The 25,595-nt window shown below is 37.9% G+C and overlaps 1 protein-coding gene across 6 annotated transcripts; it reads left to right on the top strand.

Annotated features, from left to right (window-relative positions):
- The first annotated feature begins 91 nt into the window (after positions 1-91).
- LOC129575178 (protein sister of odd and bowel) lies at positions 92-25,595 on the top strand. Of its 6 annotated transcripts, none has more exons than XM_055458193.1 (13): positions 92-159; positions 652-1,084; positions 5,596-5,878; positions 21,711-22,126; positions 22,340-22,470; positions 22,550-22,790; positions 22,921-23,014; positions 23,097-23,600; positions 23,672-23,764; positions 23,835-24,059; positions 24,150-24,302; positions 24,378-24,693; positions 24,783-25,595. In XM_055458193.1, exons 4-13 carry the CDS (start codon positions 21,930-21,932, stop codon positions 25,085-25,087), a joined length of 2,259 nt encoding a protein of 752 aa, XP_055314168.1. In that variant the 5' UTR covers positions 92-159; positions 652-1,084; positions 5,596-5,878; positions 21,711-21,929; the 3' UTR covers positions 25,088-25,595. The 6 variants fall into 6 exon arrangements, with proteins under 6 accessions (XP_055314168.1, XP_055314165.1, XP_055314163.1 ...); XM_055458190.1 differs by having other exon boundaries at positions 92-404; XM_055458188.1 differs by having other exon boundaries at positions 92-512.

The following is a 25,595-nucleotide window of genomic DNA, read 5'->3' as shown; positions in this document are numbered from 1 at the left end:
CTAGAGAGGGAGATAGAGTGAGCGAACGAACGAGCAAGTGAGCCCATACACATTGCCACTCACGATGCAGTTGCGGCATGTCGATACACATGAAACGAATTCGATTCAGAATAGAACTGAATTTGGACCAACACGTAGCAAGTGCTAGCGCGCGAAACGGTGTATATAATTTCGTCTTTTCGTATACCATATGCACGAGTATAAGTTTTGACGTCGTGTGTAGAACACACACAACAGACCCCGAATAAGAAGAAAACAATCTCGCCACTGAGCCCACATTGTTTTCTTCTCTTCTCTCTGTTTTATGTTTTGATTTTGGTTTTGATTTTATTTCAAAAACCTCCGACTTCGGTTCAGTTCTTCTTGTCGTTGGCGCTTCTGTTCGAAAGAAAAAATAAACGTTGGTTCGTTCGCGCGACTCACTTTTGATTTGAAAACTGTTTTTCGTTTTTTTTTTGTCTCTTGTTTATCCTGTGTGTTATCATTTTTTTAAAAGGAAAATCAAAGTTGTAGTACGTTTTTTTTTGTTTTTTTCTTTTGCGTTTAAACAACGATTCATCCGTTACGGGAAATTTACTGCAATTTCCACATGTGAAATAATTATCATGGAATAAATTCAAATTTCACGTTTTGCTCCGTATTTTTGTTTAGAGAAAAATAAATAATCCAAAAATCGAAAAAAAGTGAATTGCATTACATAAATGCGTTAAAACTAATTTTGTGTATTAAGTTCATTTGAGTGAATAAAATTGGCACGAAGATAAATCAGTTTCTTCATTAAAAAAGTGAACTTGTGAGTTTGTTCGATTTTGGTGCCGTTGGAAAAAAAATGTATTGCATGTGCTGCAGCGACTGAGTGTTCCAAAGGAAATTTTCATACATTTGTTACTATACGTTCATTTTGCTGCTGAAATATAAATGCAAAATTGAAAAAAGAGCGAAAGAGAAAGAAAAGCATAGGAAAAATAGAAAAAAATTAAAATATCTGTGATACATAACCATTTTTTTTATTCGATGGAAATAATAATACGTATAAGAGCAGCTACATGAAGAGTTTGTCATAAATGTGTTGTATGCCGAAAAGGTAACGTTGGAATTATCCGAAACCTATACCAAAATTATTATGACAATTTCCCAATTTTCTGTTTTTACGTTTGTGATGGCCGTTTTTTTTGCTTCTTGATCGATTCCGCGAACTGATTGTTTCGATGAACAAAGAGAGATGTGTTATGAACACTTGCCCACCGACCATCGCACTCACTTTAAATGCAGACTTTCATTTGGCACTTGACCTATATTTGATATTTCTTTTATTTCGCTGAATTGGGCTGTTTCTCGTTTTCTTTCGTTTGGCTTTTTTTTTTTATTTCGTCATCTACTATTTTGAACACGACGATAAAAATGTTGAATCCAATCATGCAAAGAAAGTGACCAAAATGTTTTTGAGACAAAAACAAAACTGAAAAAAACGTAGAAGAGACAAAATGGGGAAATAAACACATAAATGCAAAGCGCACGTACAAAATATAAACCATCTCAACGACAGATTATTCCAACTTTCTAACACACATCGCTCAATAAGTTGAGTAGTGGCCATAAAATCCATATAAGTTTGCATATGCCGACTAAATAGAAGAGACGTTTACGGTATTATTGTGAATTTTTTTTTCTCTGTGGTCGAAAATTGCCACGATAAAGATCGCATTGAGATGATTAGAAATGGTATAACACGGAGCATAAAACACAAAATGGTTACAAAAATAAAATCATTATTGCTTTTTTTTTTTAAATGCATAACAAGCCGATTTCCGTCATACAAAAAATGTGAAAACATCAATTGGCTCAACTGAAAATACACTTTAATCAATTTGAGAATGAAAAAAAAGGAAAGCCAAAGCGAAGCTTCAGTTCAACCGCAAAGTGGTTCATTCGTTCGTAAGTGATCTAATTCCTGTTGGTTTGTTTGGTTTGGGCTAAATGCAGTGTGATAAAACACTGAATGGAAAATATGCACACAAGCACACTATTAACTATAAATAGAGAACAGCAACGGTAGCAACAACAACAACAACAACAGGAATGCACAGAGGAAACAAACAACGCGTGTATCGCAACCAAACAACGCAAGCGGACAGCAAAAAAAAAACAACAAGCTGAAATAAGGTGACACACACGGGAAATCATATGTGCAATTTTTATGGGGACATGTAACTGTGTGACGCTCATGTGCAACGAAAGCAAGCTTCACGTAATGCAATCCAATGAAACTTTTGGGCAAAGTCATTTCGCTTGCAAATCACAAAGTAATGAAATAGAAAGAAGCACATTGGGCAAAGCGTGCACTATGCACACATCTGTAACTGTCTATACATACATAGCGCATGGGACGAGAAATCCAAAAAGATGCACAACACCAATGACATTAGTTGCAAACAAAACGAGTGATTGTTACACATTTGCATGCATCATTGCGAATAACGCGTTAACCCATTTCCATAATCTAACACAATGAAGATGTTTTCGACATTCATTTGTTTCGTAGTTTGAGTGATATTTTTCTCCCTCTACCCTCCTCTCCCACTCTGTCTGTTGCTTGCATAAAAGGCGAAATATAATTTGTTTATATTTTCGCAGAACAATTCGAAGTGCGAAGGAGCTTTTTTTCTCTCGAAAATAATTCCAATGAAACGATAGCAAGGTTTTAGTTGTTTACCATGTTTTCATCTCATCAGCCCAAGACCAATTCAATTGGATTTGAATTCTGCGGAATTTGATGAAGAAAAATTAGCCAGAATCATTAAATTGATAAATCAATTTTCATCATCATCATTATTATTTTTCACGAAAAAGCGCAAACACCACGCGGAGTCGGTATTCAAGTGGTTTTTCTACCATCTATTATCACCGGAGTTGAATATGCTCGAGTGTTCATGAAAAAAGGGAAAGATGGAAATCAACATGGATACAAGCAGCGAGAACCGAGTAGACGATAAAAGAGAGAAAAAATCGTAACATAAAAAACTAGAGTAAAATCAAGTGTATGGTTTATGTGCCGAGTGAGCGAGAGCGAGCGTATGTGTGTTTATGTGTGTAACCGAATGAGAGAGAAAAGAGTGCGAGTGTATGACATAGTTAACTCAATCTATTGAGTCCGAGTTATACATTTTAAAATTTATGTACTCTCTTTCTATATGCATATAGACTAGTAAGAGAAAATATGGCAAAATTTTACATCGGCATTGCTGCCGCCGCCGCCTCGCTGCCCTTTTTGTTCTTATTGGTGTTAATTTGCTCTCAACGTCTATCGTTATACGCCACTCTTCACTGAAATATGTCATTACATCTATGGAAGACTGAACGATAGACGACGGAATATTTTCCTCTGAAGTTCAGCTATTGACCAGCGCGCTTGAGCCAGTCGAATATTTTTCGATGGTTTCTGGTATTGGTTGTTGCTATTCGGTTAAATGCCCAGCCATCGCTACATATCCGAGCATATTGATTCCAAAAAATTGTTATCAATTGAGTTTTGAATTTTTGATAGGTGTAGCACATTTCAATTGTGTTTGCGTTTTTCTTCAATCCATTCTATACCATACTCTCTATGGAAAGAATTATCGCATTTTTTGCTTCAAAAATTACGTGCTCGCCCAATTTGTACCAATTTTCAAATTTTCGACTCACGCCACACATAAGTTATATAGCATGTGATTTGCTCCGATTCCCTGTTCGCTCTTCACTCTTCACTCTATCTTTCTGAAAAGGCGAGTGGTGAAAGCCAACGTTATTGCAACATTCATCCAGTAGCTCGTGCATTTGTTTCAAACGAATTTGGCGTGTACTTCTCTTCGTACTGTTGTGGTTATCGTTGGCGGCTGTTACTATGTTTGACAACTCCCAACTCATGGGATGCTTTCATATATACAGCCGCTCCGCCGTTTGCTGCACGATGGAAAACAAATTATGGATTGTGATCTCTTATGTACACATCGTTTGAGGCCGGCTTCAGTAAATATGTGCGCCTGTTGTTAAGTGCAAAAAAGTAATAAAAGATAGAATCATAGGAGCAAAGGGAAGCGGCTGCATACACACATCACAAGGTCTTTCGACTCCGATCTATGTACCATGGATGATGTTCATGTCTATGCCATATTCCATTATGGAGTATCTCCACAAAACGGCTTAAACTTTTGCATCCAATCGAATTGACGGAACCAAGGCTCGGCAGAAGCAAATCCGATTTTGGCTATTTCTAATCAAAAGCGGCAGAAGAAAAAACCGCCGCACCATTTACATACTGTTAAAGATTTATGGACGAGAAATATACATACATGCGTATGTACAGTGAATGGAAATATCCTTGTCGATCATTTCTCGTGTCGGCTCTCCGGCTGTTCAAAAAAGTTCATATACGGAATAGGGAAAGAGTTACTTGAAACCAAATTGGTGTGTATGTGCTACCGTCAATGTTGTGTTATATGTTCGTCTCCTTCTTCTTCTTCTTCTGCTGCTGCTTTTATTATATTTTTGATAAAATAGAACACGTCGCTCTAACATGATGACAACATAGCTATGCTAACCGAATTTTTCGGTGTTGTTCCTTTCTTTGCGATGCCAAATAACCGTATGGAGTTTGGCGTTTGCGTGTATGTATGTTTCGGGGTATGAATGTATACGTCTAGGTTCGTCTGTTTCCATTTATTCACTGTGGCCGTCGCAGTCGTCGTCGTCGTCGTGGTAGTCATCACCGTTGAATTCATCGTGTGCGTTGTGCTTTCCCGAACACTGTGTTTGAACTTTCATTGAATCACTTTATCCCTCGTTAGCAACTGAAGTAAATTTCGGTAAAACACTAATCATTTGAAGCAGACGTTTTCGCAACAGCAAAAGCAACGGCAACCGACAAACCAAGGCACAAGAATACAGAATAAAAGCAACAACAACAAAAAAAAACACGAAAAATAACAAGAAGTGTACCAAATACATAACTTTTCCTTTTTGCCATCACTGTGTATATTTCGCGCAAGACGTCGATTCGATGCACACACATCGCCATACATAATCAAAGTAGGATCGAAGTTTTTCGTCTCATGGTTTCGGTGTTTTTCTCTCGCGTCTCTATTTATGGGTTTGTATTAGCCAAAAAACGATTCCTCATGAACATTCGGTGAATTTATCTCGAATCAGTCAGTCGAACCAGCACTTCAGTTCGCATCAGTCAGCGACGGTTGTGTGAACGAAACTTTTTGATGAATATTATTGAAATTGTGTGTTTCCAGAACATTTCCCGTTACGTAAAATAAATGGCCGTTATTTGATGAAAAAAAAGTTGAAATTTAAATTTGGTAACAAGTAATTTGTTTATTGGATAGACAATGTTCGCTACTGCCGACAGTTTTGTGTTGTTCAAGGGTTAAATTAGAGTGTGTTGTTGCCAAGTAAATTTTTTTTTATAATATTCGACAAGTGTTCCATATCCATCTCAGTCTTTCTCATTGACACCGATTCTTGGATCCGAATCCGAATCTGTAAACCTAATTCGTGCTTAAATTGCTCTGAGATATTCGAATTCGCAATAATTGTCAATGTGTGCAGGTTTCAAATGAATGATAGGACAACGAAAAAAGCCGGAATTTCGCTACTTGTTCATCGTGTGTGACGGAACAGCCATTGGAATAACTTCTGTTTCAACATCGCAGTAGGATTAGAACACCGCATTTTCGATCTTGCGGAAAATTTGGCGTTTTTGGGTTTGAAATTTTGGGCTCAGAGGCTGTGCGGTTCCAATTTTAATTTTCTAGACTAACGTCGTCATTCGGTAGACAGACGAATCGATTTGACAACCTCTTCCGGTCTTTGATTGGAGAAACTAACAAATGTAAGTACGATTCATTGCATTTCAAAACACGAAAAAAACAATCAAATTACTACAAATTGAGAAAAAAAACCTTGATTAAAATGCCACGAATGAAATGAAGAGTTTTATGACGAAAAAAAAGAAATCTCAAAATTGCCCGTTTCTTTTCCCGTTTAAAAAGTTTCGTCGACCGAAAAATTCTTTGTCATACATACAGGATAGACGAATACGTATATTACATACATACAGAACAGCATACACATGGCTTGGGAACAACTTTCTTGACCTTCCTCTAACATTTTTCGTTTTTCACTTTTTTTTCCATTTTGGAGGTTATGTTTGTCCGTCCTTTGTGTGGAGTGTCAGGCACACACAGCGAGAGAGAGAGAGAGAGAGAGAGGGAGGGAGGGAGACACTCACATAGAATCGTGTGCCCTATGCTATATATGTAGATGGAAAAACGGGAAAATATACAGTTCAACGTCTATACAATGTATAATTATGTTATACCATGTGTAACGGCTTCAGACATAGGGCATGCGATGTTCGAGAGCACGGGGAAGCGACAGCAGTAGCACAAAAACAATAACAGTGCGGAAAAAGGGAAAACACAAGAATGTCGATATCATACATATACAGAGCTATTCATGTATATAGCACAGAAACAGTTGACTCGGTGATAGGGTATTCGCATTTTTCTTGAGGTTGAACACAGTATTACCGTACATAATAGCATGATACTCAAATATTACATGGCTCGAGCTTTTTATTTTCCGACTAGAAACAAGAGCAAACTTTTCATATGGTTCCCTTACGACTACTATTGTTGCCCCCCACATATATATATATATGTTCAGCTATAGATCAGATTTGATTCCTCACACGACCTACGTTTTATTTTGTGTGCCAACAGCCATACCATCGATTCATTTACAAAGTTGGACGCGTTCTCGCTTCTAATATTGACTTCGAACACAGAAGAAAATTCGAAATGAATTTTGAATATGCTGGTCATTTGTTGAACGTTTATTCTGCATGCAATGCCCGACATCATTCCTTAAACCGTAAAATTTCTCGCGATTCTTGTTTTGACGAAATTTTTGCAATTTCCAGCGAATGAACGAGAGAAAGAATCTTAGAGTATGATAATCTCCATCTTTGAAGGACATTTAAGTCCGCTCGTGGGCCCGCTATCCTCACTTAATGCTGTTGTGCATGGTTACATCAAGTTGATGTTTCAACCATATAATTTCCAAAGCACATACATCTACAATATACATTCTATTGCTCGTGTTACGCTCACCACTTATACAGAGAGAGTGTTTGTTGTCGATGCCGGTTTATGGGTATCAGCCGACATATATAATATAATATCTGTATATAGATGTGAAATGTACAGTATTCATCATCAAATCGCAAAATTACTGTATACGAGACTCTTGCGCATGCCTTACAGTGCTTAGAAATTTTTATTATCTCAGGCAGCAAAAAGCGTTTATAGAGCCAAACATGGTACAGATTTCGATGATATGTACATGTTTGTATGGTAAATTGTGTGTCCTTGTGCATTAGAAGCGTGTATCGCTTTCGTTTGATGGCTGGTATTATCTTACCGATGCGTTGGGTTATTTTAATTGAAGAGCAAGTGAATGCGAGCGAAAGAGAAAGAGAAAGAGCGAGAGGAAAGGCCAACGTGAAATGATATCGGCGAGGTAAGTTCACGCTCATATATATTCACTGGAACCGAACAGTTGTTCGGTATGACGATATGAGCAACCAGTATCCAGGGGGTACACAGTGAAAATTATGCTATTTACTTAACAGCCATACGTAATGTACAATACATTGGACATTTTACATCACTAATCAACTCTTCACGCAGTACGAATGGTGTGTACATTGTTTTTAGATTAAAAGTTAACCCACTTGAAGTTGGAAGAAACATTCACAGTATACAGCCCTTGTATTTTTGGTGTGTGTGTGTGTGTATATTGACTGTGAATGCGGTGTCAGCTAACGTAGACACTCACACCGCGCGCGCACACATTTCAAACAGCATCGCGTTTCTTCCATAATCAAATGCCCAAATCGTATACACACGCCGTCGAACTGCAATATGTATGCATGTGAAACAGACTTATTCAACATACACTTGAACGCTGTCATCTCGTCTCCTTTTCGCACATGCAAAATGTTTGTATTGAACGAAATCAACTGAATTGAAATATATATTTTTTCAAATGATTTTTTAACGTATTCCAAAAGGAAAAAATTTGTTTTTCTTTACAATTGATTAAGAAATGCAATGAAAAACCAGGAAAAAAATTTCATCAAAAAATCGAAGAAAAAAAAAACGTTTCGATTCCGTGAGAATCGATCGGCATACAGAAGTTGTATGAAGACTGAAAATTTTTCATTTTGATTTGAACCTTATAATTCGATAGAATAATGTCGTTCGGATTTTCGGTTAAATACATTCTGAAACGGCATACTATTGGGGGCACCTCTCGACTACGTCTTGAGGGCGATTGCAGCGAAACGGAATGTATAGTACGTTAGTTGTATGTGTGCACGCCTGCTCGGTTATTCGTTTAACCGCTAAAATGTCCGGTCTCTCGTGAGACTCTATAGTTTGAAGGACAGATAAAAAAACATTTTTTTCTACCCACTTTTTAAAACGATTCATTTGGCCTCTTCAGTTTTCTCTTCATTGCTAAACTTGTTGTGCAGAAAATTTTATTCCGGCTGAGCCGCTTAATGACCCAAGGCTCTCTCGGGTTGGTCATAAAGTTCGGCAGACATTCAACGAATAGAAAGGGAAAAAATAACAAAATTAGGCAAAATCGGCGATACGAACGAAATCAGAGTCATTAACTACTACTTTTTTCCGTTTTTTTTTCTTCATCGAAATATATAACCAAACTAAGTTCAGACGGCGAAGTCGAACTATTTTTCATCCAGTACATATACATATATGTGTGTGTGTATGTGCGCATATCATTCCGTCGATATCTCTTGGCTTCTAATGTAATTGGTGTATACGTGTGTGCGCCTTGTGAGTATCTTTAATTGACTCCCAGCTGATTAAATCGAACCGTTCTTTAGTAACTCTCTAACATACATTCAATTATGTCACCAACGCGTATGGGAAGCAGCAGAAAATCCGGCAAATAACGCACTCAACATACATCCGTCGATGATGAATTCGGTTCGAAAAAGGAAAAATGTACGCCCTTTTTTTGAAAAATTTAAACCGAATTTCCTGCTCACACACATACTGCTCGCTTTGTCAAAACGCAGACATACACATGCAAGTATATCCTTGGAGCTTAACAACAGGGTCGCCGACTCGAAATTACAGTACATACTGAATTCATGTAAGCTACATATTTTATTACTTTCTCCGTATATCCTCATTCATATGTATATGAAATTATCATCGCCTGGCCAACAATGGTCTACAGAATTTGAGTGTTGAATTGAAAATCAGCAGCAAAATCTGCTATATTGCTGTATGTCGTCGCTTTATATAATAAATACTTTGGAGTCAAATGTGTGTGAACCCATGCACGTATATAAACATATTCGTATATGTATATATCTTCCATATATATTTAAAATGAGCAAAACTTTATGGGTTTCATGAGTAAATAGCTACTCCCCGTTGAATATATGGTTTCAGGGTGGGTTACTGAGTAGCGAGTTCCAAGAGTTTACGAATGCGGTACAAAGCGTGTGATTGTGTACATTTTATGTAATACACAATAATGCTCATAATACTGGCTCCCGCATATTTTCTCGAATAGACAGCAAGATACCGGGGCGAAAATTCAGCGTCCATAAGATCTCTCGCTTGCTCGTTCGTTCGTTCGTTTGAACAAACGTTCATTCGTTTTGGTCTTCATTATCCTTTTCTTTTAATTAAAATTGAAAACTATAGCAACAAAACGTAACGATTGCAAGTGTCACCCGTGTTTTCCCAGCGTATATTCACATTCGTTCAATTAGTCAGTGATAACGAGGAATGGCCTCGATAATGTGTAATCAAATAAGGATCTCTCGTTTTCTCCATTCAATGGGGATATTATTGCGTCGGCAACAGCAAAGTCACAATACCGAAAATAGATCGCCTCAATTGTCGTGTTGTCAGAACAAAAAAAAATGAAACAAAAAATAAAGAGAGAGAGTGAAAGAGAGAGAGAAAAGCACATACACTTATTTATTTCGCCTTGACATGTCCCTCGCTCTCAATTTCGATGGGAATGGGAACTTTTTTTTTTTAAATAAAAATTTCCAACACATATTTGGTTGGATGGATTGAGTTAGGCGCAATATTCCCAAATATTGACTATCCACTTTGTTTGCCATCAATTTTTTGAATCACGCACACTTTTCATGCAATCAATCGATTTTGAAGCAATAATTTTCGACTGTGATGTGATGATGATGATGAGAGTTAAAGATAGACAGATAAATATAGAAAGAGAGAGTGATATGGAGAGAGAGAGAGAGAGAGAGAGAGAGAGAATGAAGTCGGAAAGTTTTTCCTTTTGTTCCGGCCTGTAATTTTCACTTAATTTGTGCTTCCATACAAGATGTAAAGATGTGTCACGTTTGCGACACGTGTTCGACACCCAGATTAGGAAAGAATTATTCTTTTTTTTCGTCTAGCAATGAATAATTCGGAGAAATAATCATGACTTTGTTCTCAATATCAAATTGAATTCGTGGAATGTTCGCTTCGGCTCACACGACATGCGACGACTTTCAATCATCATTCAATTGATGTCATAAGTCAGCCGTGTAATATCTATCACACAGAGAAATCTGAATCCGAACAAACCGACCAATATGAAGACAAATTTCATCTCGTCCGACATATTTCCAGCTTGGAAGCCATCTCCAAATAAAAAATTGACTTTTCATACTTGATATCTTTGCTGCAGCGGTGGACATAACCGTCATCTGGATTTGTGTGCTCAAATCTATTAATCTTTCACATCAAACATAAAAAATACAGATGAAATGGTCAGTGAAGCAAGAAAATAATCGATGAAGAACAATGCCCACTTCTTGTTTATATACGTTCTTTTTCTTTCATGTTTTTTTCTTCTTCGTCAGTATGAATAGAAAGCAAAAATACTGACAAGCAAAAAGACAAAGCAAGAATCAATCCGAAACGAAAGCATTTCAACAAATAATCGTCGAATGGAAAACTTCGACTGAGATAGTATATGGACGATTTAAAATAATTGGTTCATATCGAAATATTTATAACAATCCGACGGTAGTTTTTTTACAGTTTAGACTGGTCTTTATTCACTTCAAAGCGAATAACAAATGAATTGTGTGCTTTGTAAAAAATAGACAAAAGAGAGGGAGAGGGAGAGGGAGAGGGAGAGAGAGAAAGAAAGAGATAGAAAAAAGAACGTGGTTTTGTTAATTATGCTATTGAGTGAGTTTATGTAATTGATAATTACTGGGTAGCGATGAGCATGCTTGCAACGTTGTGAATCATATGTATATGCATACAACAAAAAATGTACCTATTATTCGTCGGGACGACTTTCGGTGCTTATGTGTGAGAAAAGAGCAACACATTCGTGAAATTATTAATTAGACCAAAAGTTATTATTGCAACGTTGAATTACGTGGAGGAAAAGGTTGAACGAAGATGTTCAAAGACATGAAGTAACTTAGCAGCTCATAATAATCCCAAACAACTAAAAATAGAATATATATATATACCATGGTATATGTATGTAAGATACCACAATAACCACAGCTCACGTAACCAAATGATATATGCAATATGCATTGGAGTTCGTAAGTTTTGCATGCATCTATGTTGAAAGTTGTTAAAATTTTTGCATTTGTTTTTTTTCGCAAAAAAAGAAAAGAGAAAAAAAAACAAGAAAATATCAATTAGTTAATCGATCCCAATATCAAACGGTTTGTCTGGAATGAGACTATACAAAGTCAATAACAAAATGAAATAAATCTGTGACACGCTGATTTGATAGTGGGCAACACACATTTCATTTGTCGAAGAAAAAATTGTGTCAAAAACAAAAAAAGAAACGAATAGAAAAGTGAAGTGAAAAAAACGAAATAATTTGCCATATTTTTCGGCTTTTTGTTTGTCTATTGTTGCTGTCAGTCTATCAATGCCGTTGATGATGTCGAGCAACGAATAGAGAAACAACAAAAAACATACGTGCTCGTGAAACGAGAACTTTATAGCAGATATGAAACCTACTTATGGTCATCATTAGGCTATGTGTAAAGAGTATAATGAATGACAAAGAATTGAAGAAGAAGAAGAAAAAGAAGAAACAGCAATGTGTGTAGATAAACACGCAGACCCGAATACATGTCACATTTCGCACGTTATTTTCAATGCCATATGAATGATGTTGCTTTATTTAGATCAATCGTACTTGTATGCACACTGAGAACGGTACCGTATCACTTCCATTTCGATATGGAGAGAAAGAATAATGGGTCCAGTAGTGAAATCAGGCGACCAATTAAGCATCCGCCAATTGGCTCATTATTACTTCTCCACTTTGTCATGATCACTTAGCAAATTCAGTTGGCTGGTTTAGTGCGCGCACACACACACAATGCAAGATCGATACACTGGCCAGCCCAGCATAAATCATTGAACGAGATCCACATTTCTAAACGGAGCATAAACATATGGCGAAAATTATAATTTGGTCAAACATTAACCCACATGTGTATACATACTCTTATATGCAGAAAAAGAATAATGATGATCGATTCAATATCGTGTCATATATAAGTCATCGCCACACTAAAGCATAGCAAGTCGACGAATTTACATACTTTCAGATTATTATGAGCAAATACGAAAAAGACCTATATTCCCACTTTTGTTTCGATTCATTTATCAAAGAAATCGAGAGAGAAAGAAAGAAGAATAGGAAGAAGTAAGAAACAAAGTCGTCGTCGTCGTCGGCATACCAAAGCCACTGACTCGGCTGAGAGAGAAAATGGGAGTGTGAGAGAGGGAAAATCAACTACCGGTACGCATACATTAAACATCGCATCGAACGAAGACATCGATGACGCCAGTCAAAGAAGAGGAACCGCATTCCCCTTTCAGTGTATGAATGTAAATGCGTATGTGTGTGCTCGCTCCATCAATGTCTACCGCGTAAAAAATGATGCACATGCTTGTTTCAAGCTGATATTGACTGAACCTACGCATCAATGATACACTGCATGCCGTTGCATGCCGTTCATTCAGTATCTACAATCTGTGTTCATTGCACTGCACGTGCTCAACCATGTTTCGACTTCTTTGTCATGGTGTTATCCACAATATCGCAATAGCATTATTGCCCATGCATATTGATTGTCCTTCGGCCTGTTCACAACACAATATACTTCGTCCCATTGATTGATTTGAAAATATGAGTTTCCCATCGAGGTTCTTTTTTCGTCTTCTTTCGTCTTCCTTTGTGTCCAACGTGTTGACATTTTTGGAACATTGTTCCCGACCTCGCTTTGAAGGCACTTTCAATATGCAACCACACACAGACACCGTGTTCATTCGCACACAATGTGAACCGCATCGCATACTCTATTTCCACTTTGCCGCTGTTGCTGTTGTTGTATTTCATTTTTGCTTTTCAGTTCAGTGTGCTCTCATTCATATTAATCTGTGCTTCGAGCACCACATGCACATTGCACACACACATGCACCGAAGAGTTCGTCAGATCCAAAAGAGATTTCCAACTTAAAATACATTTTTATAACAATAACCCAATTACCTAATTTCAGTGTGTTTTCTCCTCGTTTTATTGCGTGGACGCCAGATTCGTTACTACGGTTCATATTATCTGTCTTTATCGACTCGTTCGTTCACACTATGCACGCGCTCACGGTAGCGTGTGCGCGCGAGTGCGAGTGCCGAGATTGTCGTTGCGTTTTCGTTATGAAACTGATAATCTGGTTTCTTTATTTGCCACTTGATTTCGAATATCGGGTTCCGAATGAAAGAGACACAGAGAATGTGAAATTCGCGCATAGATCATATTTAAGTCAAGTGCATGTTGGAAATTCACACCCTGTCCCAATTCACGTGAATTTGACTTTAATTTCGCATTGATGTCAACCATAAATTGCCAAAAGAAAATTCGGTCTACTTTGATTTGCAGTGAACCGTACACAGACTAATTGTTCGCTCTTTTTCTATGTCTATATGTATGTGTGATTGGTTTAGATCATCTTTTTTACCTTAAAAGATACAAAGTGGCCGTAATGTGCAAGATTTGAGTGATTTGAGAATGGGCCGTGGCAGTCATAAGAAATTGTCAACAGTTGTATAAATTACAAAATTAAAAGCAAAGAAATCATTGGAACGTTCAGTTCGGGAAGCAGAAAAATATGCCAAATGCGAAACGAAACGTAGCTAATTCTTGAACGGTAAGCAAAACGTTAATGCGAATTATCAGATCAATGACTTCACCGTTTCGAAAGACCGTAAGCTCCAAAATTGTAGTTGCGACCGAAAAAATAAATAGCAAATATTCAGTGACTACATAAAAATTCGTTTTGATGAAATGTTCGTTTCGTCATTGTCTGAGTGAGCCCAGAAAATCTTTTCTTTTTTATTGATGTATCGGTTTGATGTTATGAATTGCGATGACAATGGAAAATGGAATCAAATACACTTTTGCCAAAAAGTTAAGATAATTGATTGAAAAAGAAAAAATGAAACACGTTCAGTTTTGTGATAATGTCAAGCGATTAACAATGTAATGGGATGAATTTTTAGATCGTGGCCCAAAAATTACGGAAACATGTTTGGTTTGGCGCTTTCTCTTCTGACATCGAATACGGGTAAATGGAATGAGATCCGATAGGCGCTTACTGTAATCAGAGAGCGAGTACGAAAAAGACGTTAACATGCTGGTCATCCAGTTTGTGAGATGATGCGAAGCGAGCTCGAAGACAAACAAAAAAATTAATAGAGTAAACTGGCGGCATGAGCAGTGCAACATTCATGCCAAATGGTTTGAATGATCTGGTATTGCACAGATGAGCAGCGGCAGCAACAGCAGCAGCCGCGGCGTAGTAGCGCAAACGAGCAAAAGAGAAAGAAGCAAAGACCGAGAACCATCATGTTGACGATCACAATCGTAGCCGTAATTGTAATCACTGTCGTCATCATAGCGAATGACACTGTCATCGTCATCGTAATATTCATTTTCTTCCACAAATTATTCCGTTCGAATTAATGGGAAGAGGAGGAAGAGACAAATAAAAAACAGAAGAAGAAGAAAAAAACAGAAAGGGAAGACGTGTAAGATTGATTTTTGTGCTGTTATGCATTGCTGCCTTGCTATGCTGCACCGTGCCATGCCTTGCGTTGTAATATAGTGTGTGCGTTTGAGTAACTGAGTTCGGCCACAAACCGTATCTAGCTCATGCATGCATATTGAGCGCACACATTTGCACGGCGCACGTAATTGCAGTGTGTGTAAAAATTAGAGCTGCAGCGCTCACTTCGGAGCGGTATACTACACATAGAGACACTTTCATGCCATAAACCAAACTGTGCGCCTCACTCTTTTTTTTCATTTCTTCTTGGTTTGTCAGTTGATAAGCGTGTGTTTGGCTGTATTTGTGTAGCATAGAATGTTATTCATTCAATGGAACAAATTGGGGCAAATTGAAAAAGAAAAGCAAAATCGCTCTTTGTGCATTCGCTTGATTGTAAGAAGTTGAAGGCAAATTTGTTTGTTCCAGTGCTCTCCTTTTCATCGTTCTTGCTCTCTCCCTCCCTTCTCTCTAACTCTGCACAAGAATTGAAACAATTTTTTTTCCTCTCTGTCGATTTGCTTTCCTTACATTCCGCAATCTGGTTCAGTTTTTCTCGTAGCACTGCTCTTCTTTTTCGTTCTCTTTTTTATGTGTTTCATTTCGTTTAGCGGGGTGTTTGTGTATAATAGAATCGATTTGACAAAATCAATGGTGCAATCCATATATCCATATAGCACGTCGTGCAAAGTCAACGCCACAATTCAAGTAATTCGCTATTCTCTTTCTCGCTCGCTCCTCGTCTCCTTCTCTTGTCTTCTCTTTGCCTCACAATTTGCTATTGGCAACCTTATTGGCGTGTACGTAAATGAGATGATGAAATTATCGTATGCTCATAAATTTCTTCTTTTTTCCGGTTCTTATCACAAAGCAGAACACGCGACAAAACATGGAACACAAAACGACCACATGTCAATCATTGAAAAATAGTAAACAGTCTTTTCAAGATGAAATCACAACGAAGAAATGGAAATGCAACTTTAAAATCTAATTTATTCCACATTCCGAAAGTTTCCAGTTTTCATCAGTTTCGCTCTGCCTCGTTTGTTCACTGAATCGTATGGTTGTTTCAAACTTAATTTTTAAATGGCAGCAGCGATGGCAGTGGTGGCGGCGGCAAACAAATGCGACACGATTATAGAACAAAGGCTGCACTTCATTGACCCGATTTCATCCAGATAAAGTTGAAAGCCTCCGCATATTCGTTCCTCGGCATTACAAATTGAAATTTCATCTGAAAAAGTGTTCGCCCGACTTTTGACGCTATATGTGTGTGTGTGTGTGTTCGTTGTGAAATCAGGGATCAAACCATAATTCATTTTAAACAAATTGTACCCGTTGCTGCGGTAAAGATTTGTTGTCATTCAGAACTTGTATGGTTTTTAGTAGTGTTGCGGATTTTATCAAGAGTTACTCGTTTTAACACTTTGGCGATTTATGTTTTTGACATTCGACTGCATGACACGGCATACTTTCATCAAATCTATTATATCGCGGTGTGATTCACGCGTTTTTATGCGTTTTTCCCTCATTCTCTTCACTCTTTTTGTTTTCCGTTTTTGTCTATGGTTAACTGCAAAAGTGTTTGAGAAACCAGCTAAAGCCCGTTACCAAATTTTTTTTTTAATTGAATTGGAATGGAGAAACAAAAATCTGATCTACGCGCACACATAGGTTCCATTTTCTGCTCTCGATCTTAAAACAGAACCCAGAATTTCGAATTTTTTGGTTTCGGTGTTTTCCCCCCGATCACATGTTCACGGGCATTAATTATCTCGAATGATTTTACACTCTAATAACGAATAAATGAGCATTCCATCGACTTATATGAGCACAAGTAACTTGAGGTAAGGTGCACGAGTGATCGGTACACAGTGACGTACCGGAAAATCGGCCAAATACAAAAGTCGAATTAAAACTCTACCAGAGCAAAAATGTTCTTCGTCAATTTTGATTTTGTGTGTGTTTGTGCTTGCGCTTGTGCTTGAGTGCTTAAAATTGAAAATGGTCAAGATTGAATGGCCATTTAAGAATGCATCGCTATTCAAATTGGTCATAGGAAAATTGCCATATGAAACAGAAATGAATGTTTGAGGCGAGCTAAAAAGACAGGCTGAAATATTTCTTGGTTATTTTTTTCAACATCGAAATCGAAGCGCGACCACTTTTTGCGTTCTCCGTTTGTTCGCTCTTACAAAATAGAATGTTACAAAATGGTTGATAGACCCACTTTTTAGCATGTACTCCTAGCCATTTGTATTTGGAGTGTGTGTGTGTGTGTGTGTTAGTTTTTTTTTCTTCATTCGTCGCTCATTTTTTATTGCTTTCTGACGTCGATACATATGTATGTGCACTGTGCAGTGCATTTGAAGCACAACTCAAACGATTTATATGCCAAGTACCTGCATTTCTGCTGTTTATTTCGACTTCTGTTGCTGCTGCTGCTGCTACTTTTTTGTGTTGCCTTCATCAATTTTGCTGTCTTTTTGTATCCACAAATCAAGTCTCTATATTATGGTTGCTCATTTTTTGAGGCAAAATAGTCAATTACATATGGAAGAGAAACTGAATTACGAATGGTAACAGGTTGAAAATCCCCAACGTTACAATTTACAATTTACAATTTTTCTGACAATTTGGAATCGATAAGATTGCTCATTTCTCGTTTATTCGTTCGCACACATCATCTCTCTTTCTCTCCCCATATAAAATCGAATGTGCATTCGTATATTTTTGGTTTCGCAAATCACTCCAATTAGCGCAGTGTGTGCTTTTTTATGTAACAAATGTACATGTGCAAACGGAGTTGTCGTAGCTGCTTGTAACGATATTTCCCGAAACTGTGAATAATGCTATCGAAATATTGTCTTGGACTGAAAAAAAAGTCGAGCTGAAACTGAAACCGAATTCAAGCATAAACGCGTACTGGCACCAAACACCATACCACACCAATTGCTCCAGTATGAAGCTTTCATTTCGCATTTTCATGTCGAACTCAATTAGCATAAAATCCACTTTGCGGCAAACGGTCATGTGCGCAATCTATTTCGCCACAGTCTGTATAACGCTCCCGAACGTATAACACAACTCACACAATAATTGGACCAAGGGATCAAGAGAAAGGCAATGTTTACGCTGAATGAATGGATGAATGAATGAATGAGTGAGTGAATGAAAAATGAAAAATTGCACACACAAACGCATCAAACGCATATTCAAATGCATTCGAAATTGAATGCGATTATGTATTTGTGTAATGCTTGAGTTTTCGTTTTGTTTCTGTTGACTTCTTGTTCGGTTGATAGTCGTGGGCTCATTTTATCGGTTACACATGTGGATGTGCAATGACAATTACTTGGATTTGTGGGACATGTCATTGTTTCATTCATCAATTTCAGTCTGCGAAAAAAAATATGTTGCAACACCATATTAAGTGGCTTAATTGCTTTGCACACGGAAACACTTGGTGCTCAAGATTTGCCTCACTCACCACACAAACACACCACCGATGCCATGCCAAAATGAGACAAACACAATTTGTTTACCAGCATACAAACCATCTCAAATCACATTGGTCACCATTCGTTCAAAATAGATTCAAGAGAAGAAAAGCGAAGAAAAAAAACTGTCGTTCTTGCCAAAGGGTAACAGCTGCATTGCAATTAGTTGGGACAGCCACAGCGGATTGTATATTGATCTGTTCAGATTTTGAAAAGACAATTAAGAAAAAGGAAAAACTGACACACAAAACACGCACACACATAGCAGCAGCAGCACAGTCAAAGCAATCAGACCGAATCGAGAATGTTTGCGACCCATATATTTGGTTTTCGTGTTAGTTGTTTTTAGAATGTGCTCCACATAAGTCGGCATAGTTGATCACATATTCGAAACCGTTTATGCGAGCGCTGCTTGCGTGTGCCAAAGCAAAAACAGACATTCGCAAAGAACTACATATATGTATGGAACGATTAATATCCAAATCGCTATTCATGACAGCGAAAGAAGAAGAAGAAAAAACATAATCTTTGGAGAAAAAAAACACATGAATGAACCGCTCAAGAGCTTGAAAAATGATATAGAATTAGAGGTGTGTGCTGTCGTCGCCGCTGCCGCCAATTTTTACTGTTCGTTCTTTTTCTTCGTCCACACCGAATAAGAATGTCGTTTGGCTCAATGTGTACCTGATAATAATAAATGACTTAATGTCAACTGCTGCATTTTTGATATTGGTGTGTATGTTTGCTAACAAAATGATAGCCAATTGACCAGCTGCTTACAAACAGAAATTGCCAGAACAATTGAAACAATGTGGTTGTTGGTGTTGATGCATTACCAAAATAGTGGCGATTGTTTTTTTTTAATTTCATTTTGTTTCTCTTGTCTTTCCTCGTTTTATTTGAACTTTCCACTCGACATATTGCAGTGCAACAAGTGTATCGTCTAGATTGGAATGTCAGGAAGATGTTCAATGAAATTGCACAAATTTTGAAACGAATATTGTGATCAGATCATCTGTTTTTGCCATCTGGCATAAAGTAACTATAAAACGCTTTCCTTCGCGTTCTGATTGTGTGCAGTGGTTCGACATTCGTAAAATGTCCAGATCATGATGTGCGTATGTATTTTTTTTCTTCTTTCCATCTCTTTCTGTTAAAGTCTCAAAACAGAAAAAAAATTGAACAAAAACGCTGCCACGGCGATGGGAATAAGAAAAAAGTACAATTCCAAAAGTTACCAAGCGAAAGAGAGAGATAGAGAAAAGTAAGATTTTGAATGACCTAAATTAAACAAGTTTCACTGTTTAAGCGCAATGCGCTTAATGCATGAAGCCATTTACGTATATACGTTGTGTTGTTCACCAGTCGCATATACTTTATACATCAGCACACCGATATAAAGCAACATAATTTGTGCTAAGCGGAACATACATCGATACATGTTGTGGTCAAACAAGTAAAACGTAACGAAAAGTGAAAAAAAAACCAACAACAACGAAAAATGAATAACGAAATTCTTCTAATGGACTAAAAATAGACTCCGAGAACGATATGCACTGTGTGTCGTCAAAGTGCTGATCGTAGCAGAGGACCGACACAGAACGCATGAAAAACCATTCACGATGAAAATTTGACAACGGTAACGTTGGTATTGGTTGCTGCTTTTCCTTTCGTTTGGAATTCTCTCTGTTTTGATCAATCGTAACGATTGGATAGAACCGAATGTTATTACTGATTCGATTATTTTAAGTCGTAATATATTCTATTTAGTTTGTGACATATGATTTATGATATGCATTTCATCCAGATCCAGTCCATGTGTGTGTGTGTGTGTGTGCTTATTTCTGCATAAATTAATCACTTAAAAGATATATACACATATAAATGGTCAATACATTTCAAATCGCAAAACATTTGCTTAAATGATGGCAGTCACATGTTTTGTATACTGATGTTGATTGATTGTATTACATAAAGCTGAGGAAATGCACCAGGTAAATTTTACGTTTACTCACATCGAGGAGTAGGCACATTGCATGCAATCAAATAACAAGATCAGATTTTCGAAAGACATAACAGTGCTTTGAGTGAAAGAGCCCCGACGCATACACATACAAACGCAAATACACATCTATTATGTTGAACAAGAAGAGAAGAGAGAGAGAGAGAGAGAGAGAGAGAGAGAGAGAAAACGTATGCTTGAGCACACATATACGCGTTGCAATTGCATTTTCCCAATATTGCCGTTCAATTGCTGCGGCGCGTTCATTTTGCATCGGAATTGCTCAAGCTCATACTGTTTGGGTTTGGAATGCTTACATCATGGCCACATTAGGTATACGTCAATTCTGCAAATGGAATACTGATTCGTTGTTGTGGGTGCATTATTTTTTTTTCTACTCTCATTACTAGCGGCTTTTCGGTTTTGCTTATTTTTTTCCGGCACAAAAAACGGCGACGAATATTTGACAGTTCTTTTGAAATGTCTGTAGCCGTGTGGATAAATCAAATCATCATAGTGAATAATTACTATATGAAATACGCCATGCATTGGAATTGAAATTACCAGACAAAATATATTCCATTCAATGATGACGATGATTTGAAATGCTACATTCCATAGCATGTCCAATAATCTACTACGGTCTATATAGTAAACGGTCGATTTCGTCATTTCATTTTGTTGGCATTATAATGATTGAGCGATTGATCCCCCCTCCCGACAAGAAATTTGCGAATAATCGCATTGCGGATAGTTGGCGAGTACCCTGCGAATACTCTGAAATGTCATGCGCAGCCAACTTCAGGTTGGAACTGTACTGTTGTTCGCAGCGCGAATAGTCGCAGGGTATTCAGCGATAACATTTTGCGGCAACTTTTATTGTGGATTCCTATTCGCATTGCGAGTATCCGCGGATATGCGACGGAGTGTCGGCGTACACCTATTTTACCGCAAATTTCTCGTCGGGCCTCTAATCATACAACTCATTTTCTGCAGGTTTTCACGATAAACGGACAATTTTTTGAAACGCCGATATTTGTAGCGATTTGCAGCCAACGAGAGAACCGACATTGAGCTGGAAATCGACCGACAAAACATCGGACTAATCTATTTACACCGATATAATAATTTAAAAAAGAAATAAAAATTGATAGCCAAACGGTACGACGATCGTCACGAATAGTGACATCGAAAATTCGCAACGATTCCAAAAAAATGTCGAGTGAACCAGACTGTACAGCATCATCTGGTGGCTCCGGATTCATACTCGAGTCCTCGTTGAGCAGCATCATCAACCATCGAAAAAGCTCGATCACAAATAAGATCAATAACAACAACAACAACAACAACAACAACGAAGACACCGACTGTGACCTAGAAGGCGTCCACAACAATAACTCAAATCATAACAGGTAAATCTATTTTGCTTCAAATAGAGACACAGCCACGTTCATCAGATTAAGTGAAAGAGATGTCTTTAAAAATTTAGAGCCTGTTTTGTTTTCCATATGTACAAAACTAATCACTTTGGTGCGAAATCTCAGTTCTTGAATTGCAATTGAATTAAAAACCAATATACGTTTTCAACTCACTGATAAACAACGAATCAAATACAATTTTTGTAGTGATAGCAACAACAACAACACAAACAACAACGGCAACAATACAAATAGCATTAATCATGTGTCAGCTGCAACGACAACTACTTCAAGCGGCTTGCTGGGCGATAGTGCATCGAATTTGGACGGGAAATTCAGTAAGTGTACCGAGTTGTGGCTCACGTTTGTGAAATGCTCAAGCAGGATGAAGATATTGATAAGAGCTTTTTAATTTAGATACATTAAAATGCGATCGATGTGATAACTTTGAAACGATATCGCATGCGCTGTTGTTGGTACACGTGGCTCAGTGTCGAGGCGATGCAAACAGCGGTTCTAGTCGGCAGCAATATCCAATGGATGTGACAAACGCAAGCACCGATAGTGGCATCACTGAGGATGCAACACAATCGGTTATGGATAGCACATCGGTGGCGGCCTCATCGTCAACCATCAACATGAACAGCGACAGTAGCAGGTGAATAAATTTGTCAATAACATTCTGTCTGTGTTCATTCTTTGCGTGGACACATGCACACACACATACATAGTGAACGCAATGCTTACTAATCGTTGCAATTGAAAATATCTTTGAAATCGTTCAACAGTTTGCAGCTGAAGCAAAATACGGATGGTAACAATGGTAATGTGGCGCAGAGGAAACTATTTGAATGTGATGTTTGTAATATGAAATTTTCGAATGTAAGTATCCAATGCCAGACAAACACACAGTCAGTATGTCCGTAATTCCAATTTAATAATTCGTATCAATTTTTGAATGTAGGGAGCCAATATGCGAAGGCATAAAATGCGACACACCGGCGTCAAGCCGTACGAATGTCGCGTTTGTCAGAAGCGATTCTTTCGCAAAGATCATCTCGCTGAACATTTTACAACGCACACAAAAACACTTCCGTATCATTGTCCGATTTGTAATCGTGGATTTCAACGGCAAATCGCAATGCGAGCCCATTTCCAAAATGAACATGTCGGCCAAAATGATCTCGTCAAAACCTGTCCGCTTTGTAATTATCGAGCGGGCACCATGAAATCGTTGCGAATTCACTTTTTCAATCGTCATGGCATCGATCTTGACAATCCCGGTCCAAATGCACCATCGTCGCTTCTACTCGCTTTAGACGCCTCAAATGCGAGCAGCTATTTGCCGTCAATTGCTCTGGCAGCGGCAGCAGCTGCTGCTGCTGCCAACAGCAATTCAGCACTCTCTCTCGCCAATAACAACAGTAACAGTGTCGCCGCTTACAGTGATAGTGGAGACTCGTTACAGGTTAGAGCTTACTGTGCACATTTAACGGCTGAGGTAAGGGAAAATGAATGTTTCTTCTGTTTATTTCGTAGGATTCATTGCGATCAGCTGAAAATGGAACGCCTCCCATGCATTTCTTGACACCGCATGTCGAAATATCCATGGCGGATAACGAAAACTTCAAAGTAATTGTATTTTTCTTTTAATTTTCTGAAATATAAATTCTAGCAACATTTTCTGTATATTTTTGTACAGTCGGAGCCCATTCCAGCGAGCATAAGTTCAGCACTCGAAATTCAAGCGTGTCCATCGACAATGAACCGACCTTTGAATGGCGGCTCACCATCACCGCATTCGGCTGATTCCAATGCGCCAACCAGCTCCCAATCATTGATTAGTAGTGCTTTACAAAGCTCGCGTCAAAGTTTGCTTCATGATGGACAAATCACGCCATCGATTAGTCTTATACCAATTAAACAGGTTTGTGTATTTACAAAAAAAAAATTCCATCTTCTCATGCTAGCAAAAAAAAGACGTATTAAAAATGTGTTATGTGTTCATAATGTTCAGGAGCCCGGTTGTGATGACTATGAAAGTATGTCGAAATCATCGCGTCAGTGTGTTGATCAGCAATCATCATCAATGCAAAATATGAACTCCATTACAACCAATTCCGTAGAATCCAGTGCAGCGTCTTCATCGAGCCTGACCTCTTTAATCAAAGTAATTATATTCCAAATCTGTGAATTGTCTTATTCTTGTCATTTACTATATGAAACGCTGGTAAATCGTATTTAGGTGTCTCCTTTGAAATCGCTATTACGTGAAGATTTGAAAAGGCGAATATCGGCGCGGGCAAGCAACCGTGCATCTCGAAACAATAACAATGCCAATGGAAATAGCGAAAGCACTAGCAATGGAACAAACAGTAGCAGCGCAAATAGTTCGACTACATCCAGCACAGCCTCAACTCAAAATACATCATCGTCGATGTCGTTCAGTAAAATTGGCAGCAGTGCATCGTCCATTGCAAATACGATGAATGCAATCAGCCAACATTTGTTGTCCAATTCCTCAATTACTGTCACTACGGAATCGACCACAACATCGTCTGGTGAGTATTGTGGACGTCATGCCCGTTATTTTTGGTAAATTTAATCGATTTTTTCCCTCAAAAAATTCAATGACATATTCCTTTTGAAGGCTCTTATAACGGAACAACGTCACGGAGTCCATTGGCAGCGGTGGCAACAACATCAAACGGTGCAATCACATCGACGGGCACATCGGAGACCGAACTTTTGTTGGCCGCAGTATCGAGTGGCCATCGAGGCAAACGGATGCTTCAGTGCCTATTTTGTGGTATTGAATTTCCCGATCAAACCCTCTATTTCTTGCATAAAGGTTGTCACAGCGAGAGCAACCCATGGAAGTGCAATATATGCGGCGAACAATTGAACAATGTCTACGAATTCAATTCGCATTTGTTGAGCAAGAGCCATCAATAGAATTGGTTCAGTTCGTTCGTGTCCGCACGAGCGAATTTAATATCCAGAGTATTATCGGAACACACAATCATCAACCAACTGCTTGCATATGAAATGCAACAATGATGATTCACCTAAAACTATAGCGCACACACATCCCAAAAAACGATTGTTTTTTTTTTGCATATAAAAAACAGAGTCAAACGATCAAATGGATTTTAAATCGAAATTGAGAAACATGTTGCGATAAACGACAAACAAAGAATTAAATACTGACAAACGAACGGAGTACGTTCAAAAATAATTCCAAACGGAATTTTTAGATGCTCTGGCCAATACGACAAACGATAGAAACAACAGAAAATGCTGAACATATACATTCCAGAAAGAAATAGCAACAACAACAATAAAAACAACAACATGAAAAACTCCCAAGAAATCACCAATGCAGATATTTTTATTCATATATACACACATACAAATATTTCATATATTTTTTGAAAAAATATAGAACAAAAGCAACAACAAA

Source organism: Sitodiplosis mosellana, unplaced genomic scaffold (genome assembly GCF_009176505.1).
Source record: "Sitodiplosis mosellana isolate CC-2019 unplaced genomic scaffold, AAFC_SMos_1.0 Smas_scaffold_6166, whole genome shotgun sequence".
NCBI lineage: Eukaryota > Metazoa > Arthropoda > Insecta > Diptera > Cecidomyiidae > Sitodiplosis > Sitodiplosis mosellana.
The sequence above is the reverse complement of the archived record's forward strand: the minus strand, read 5'-3'. Positions and strand labels throughout refer to the sequence as shown.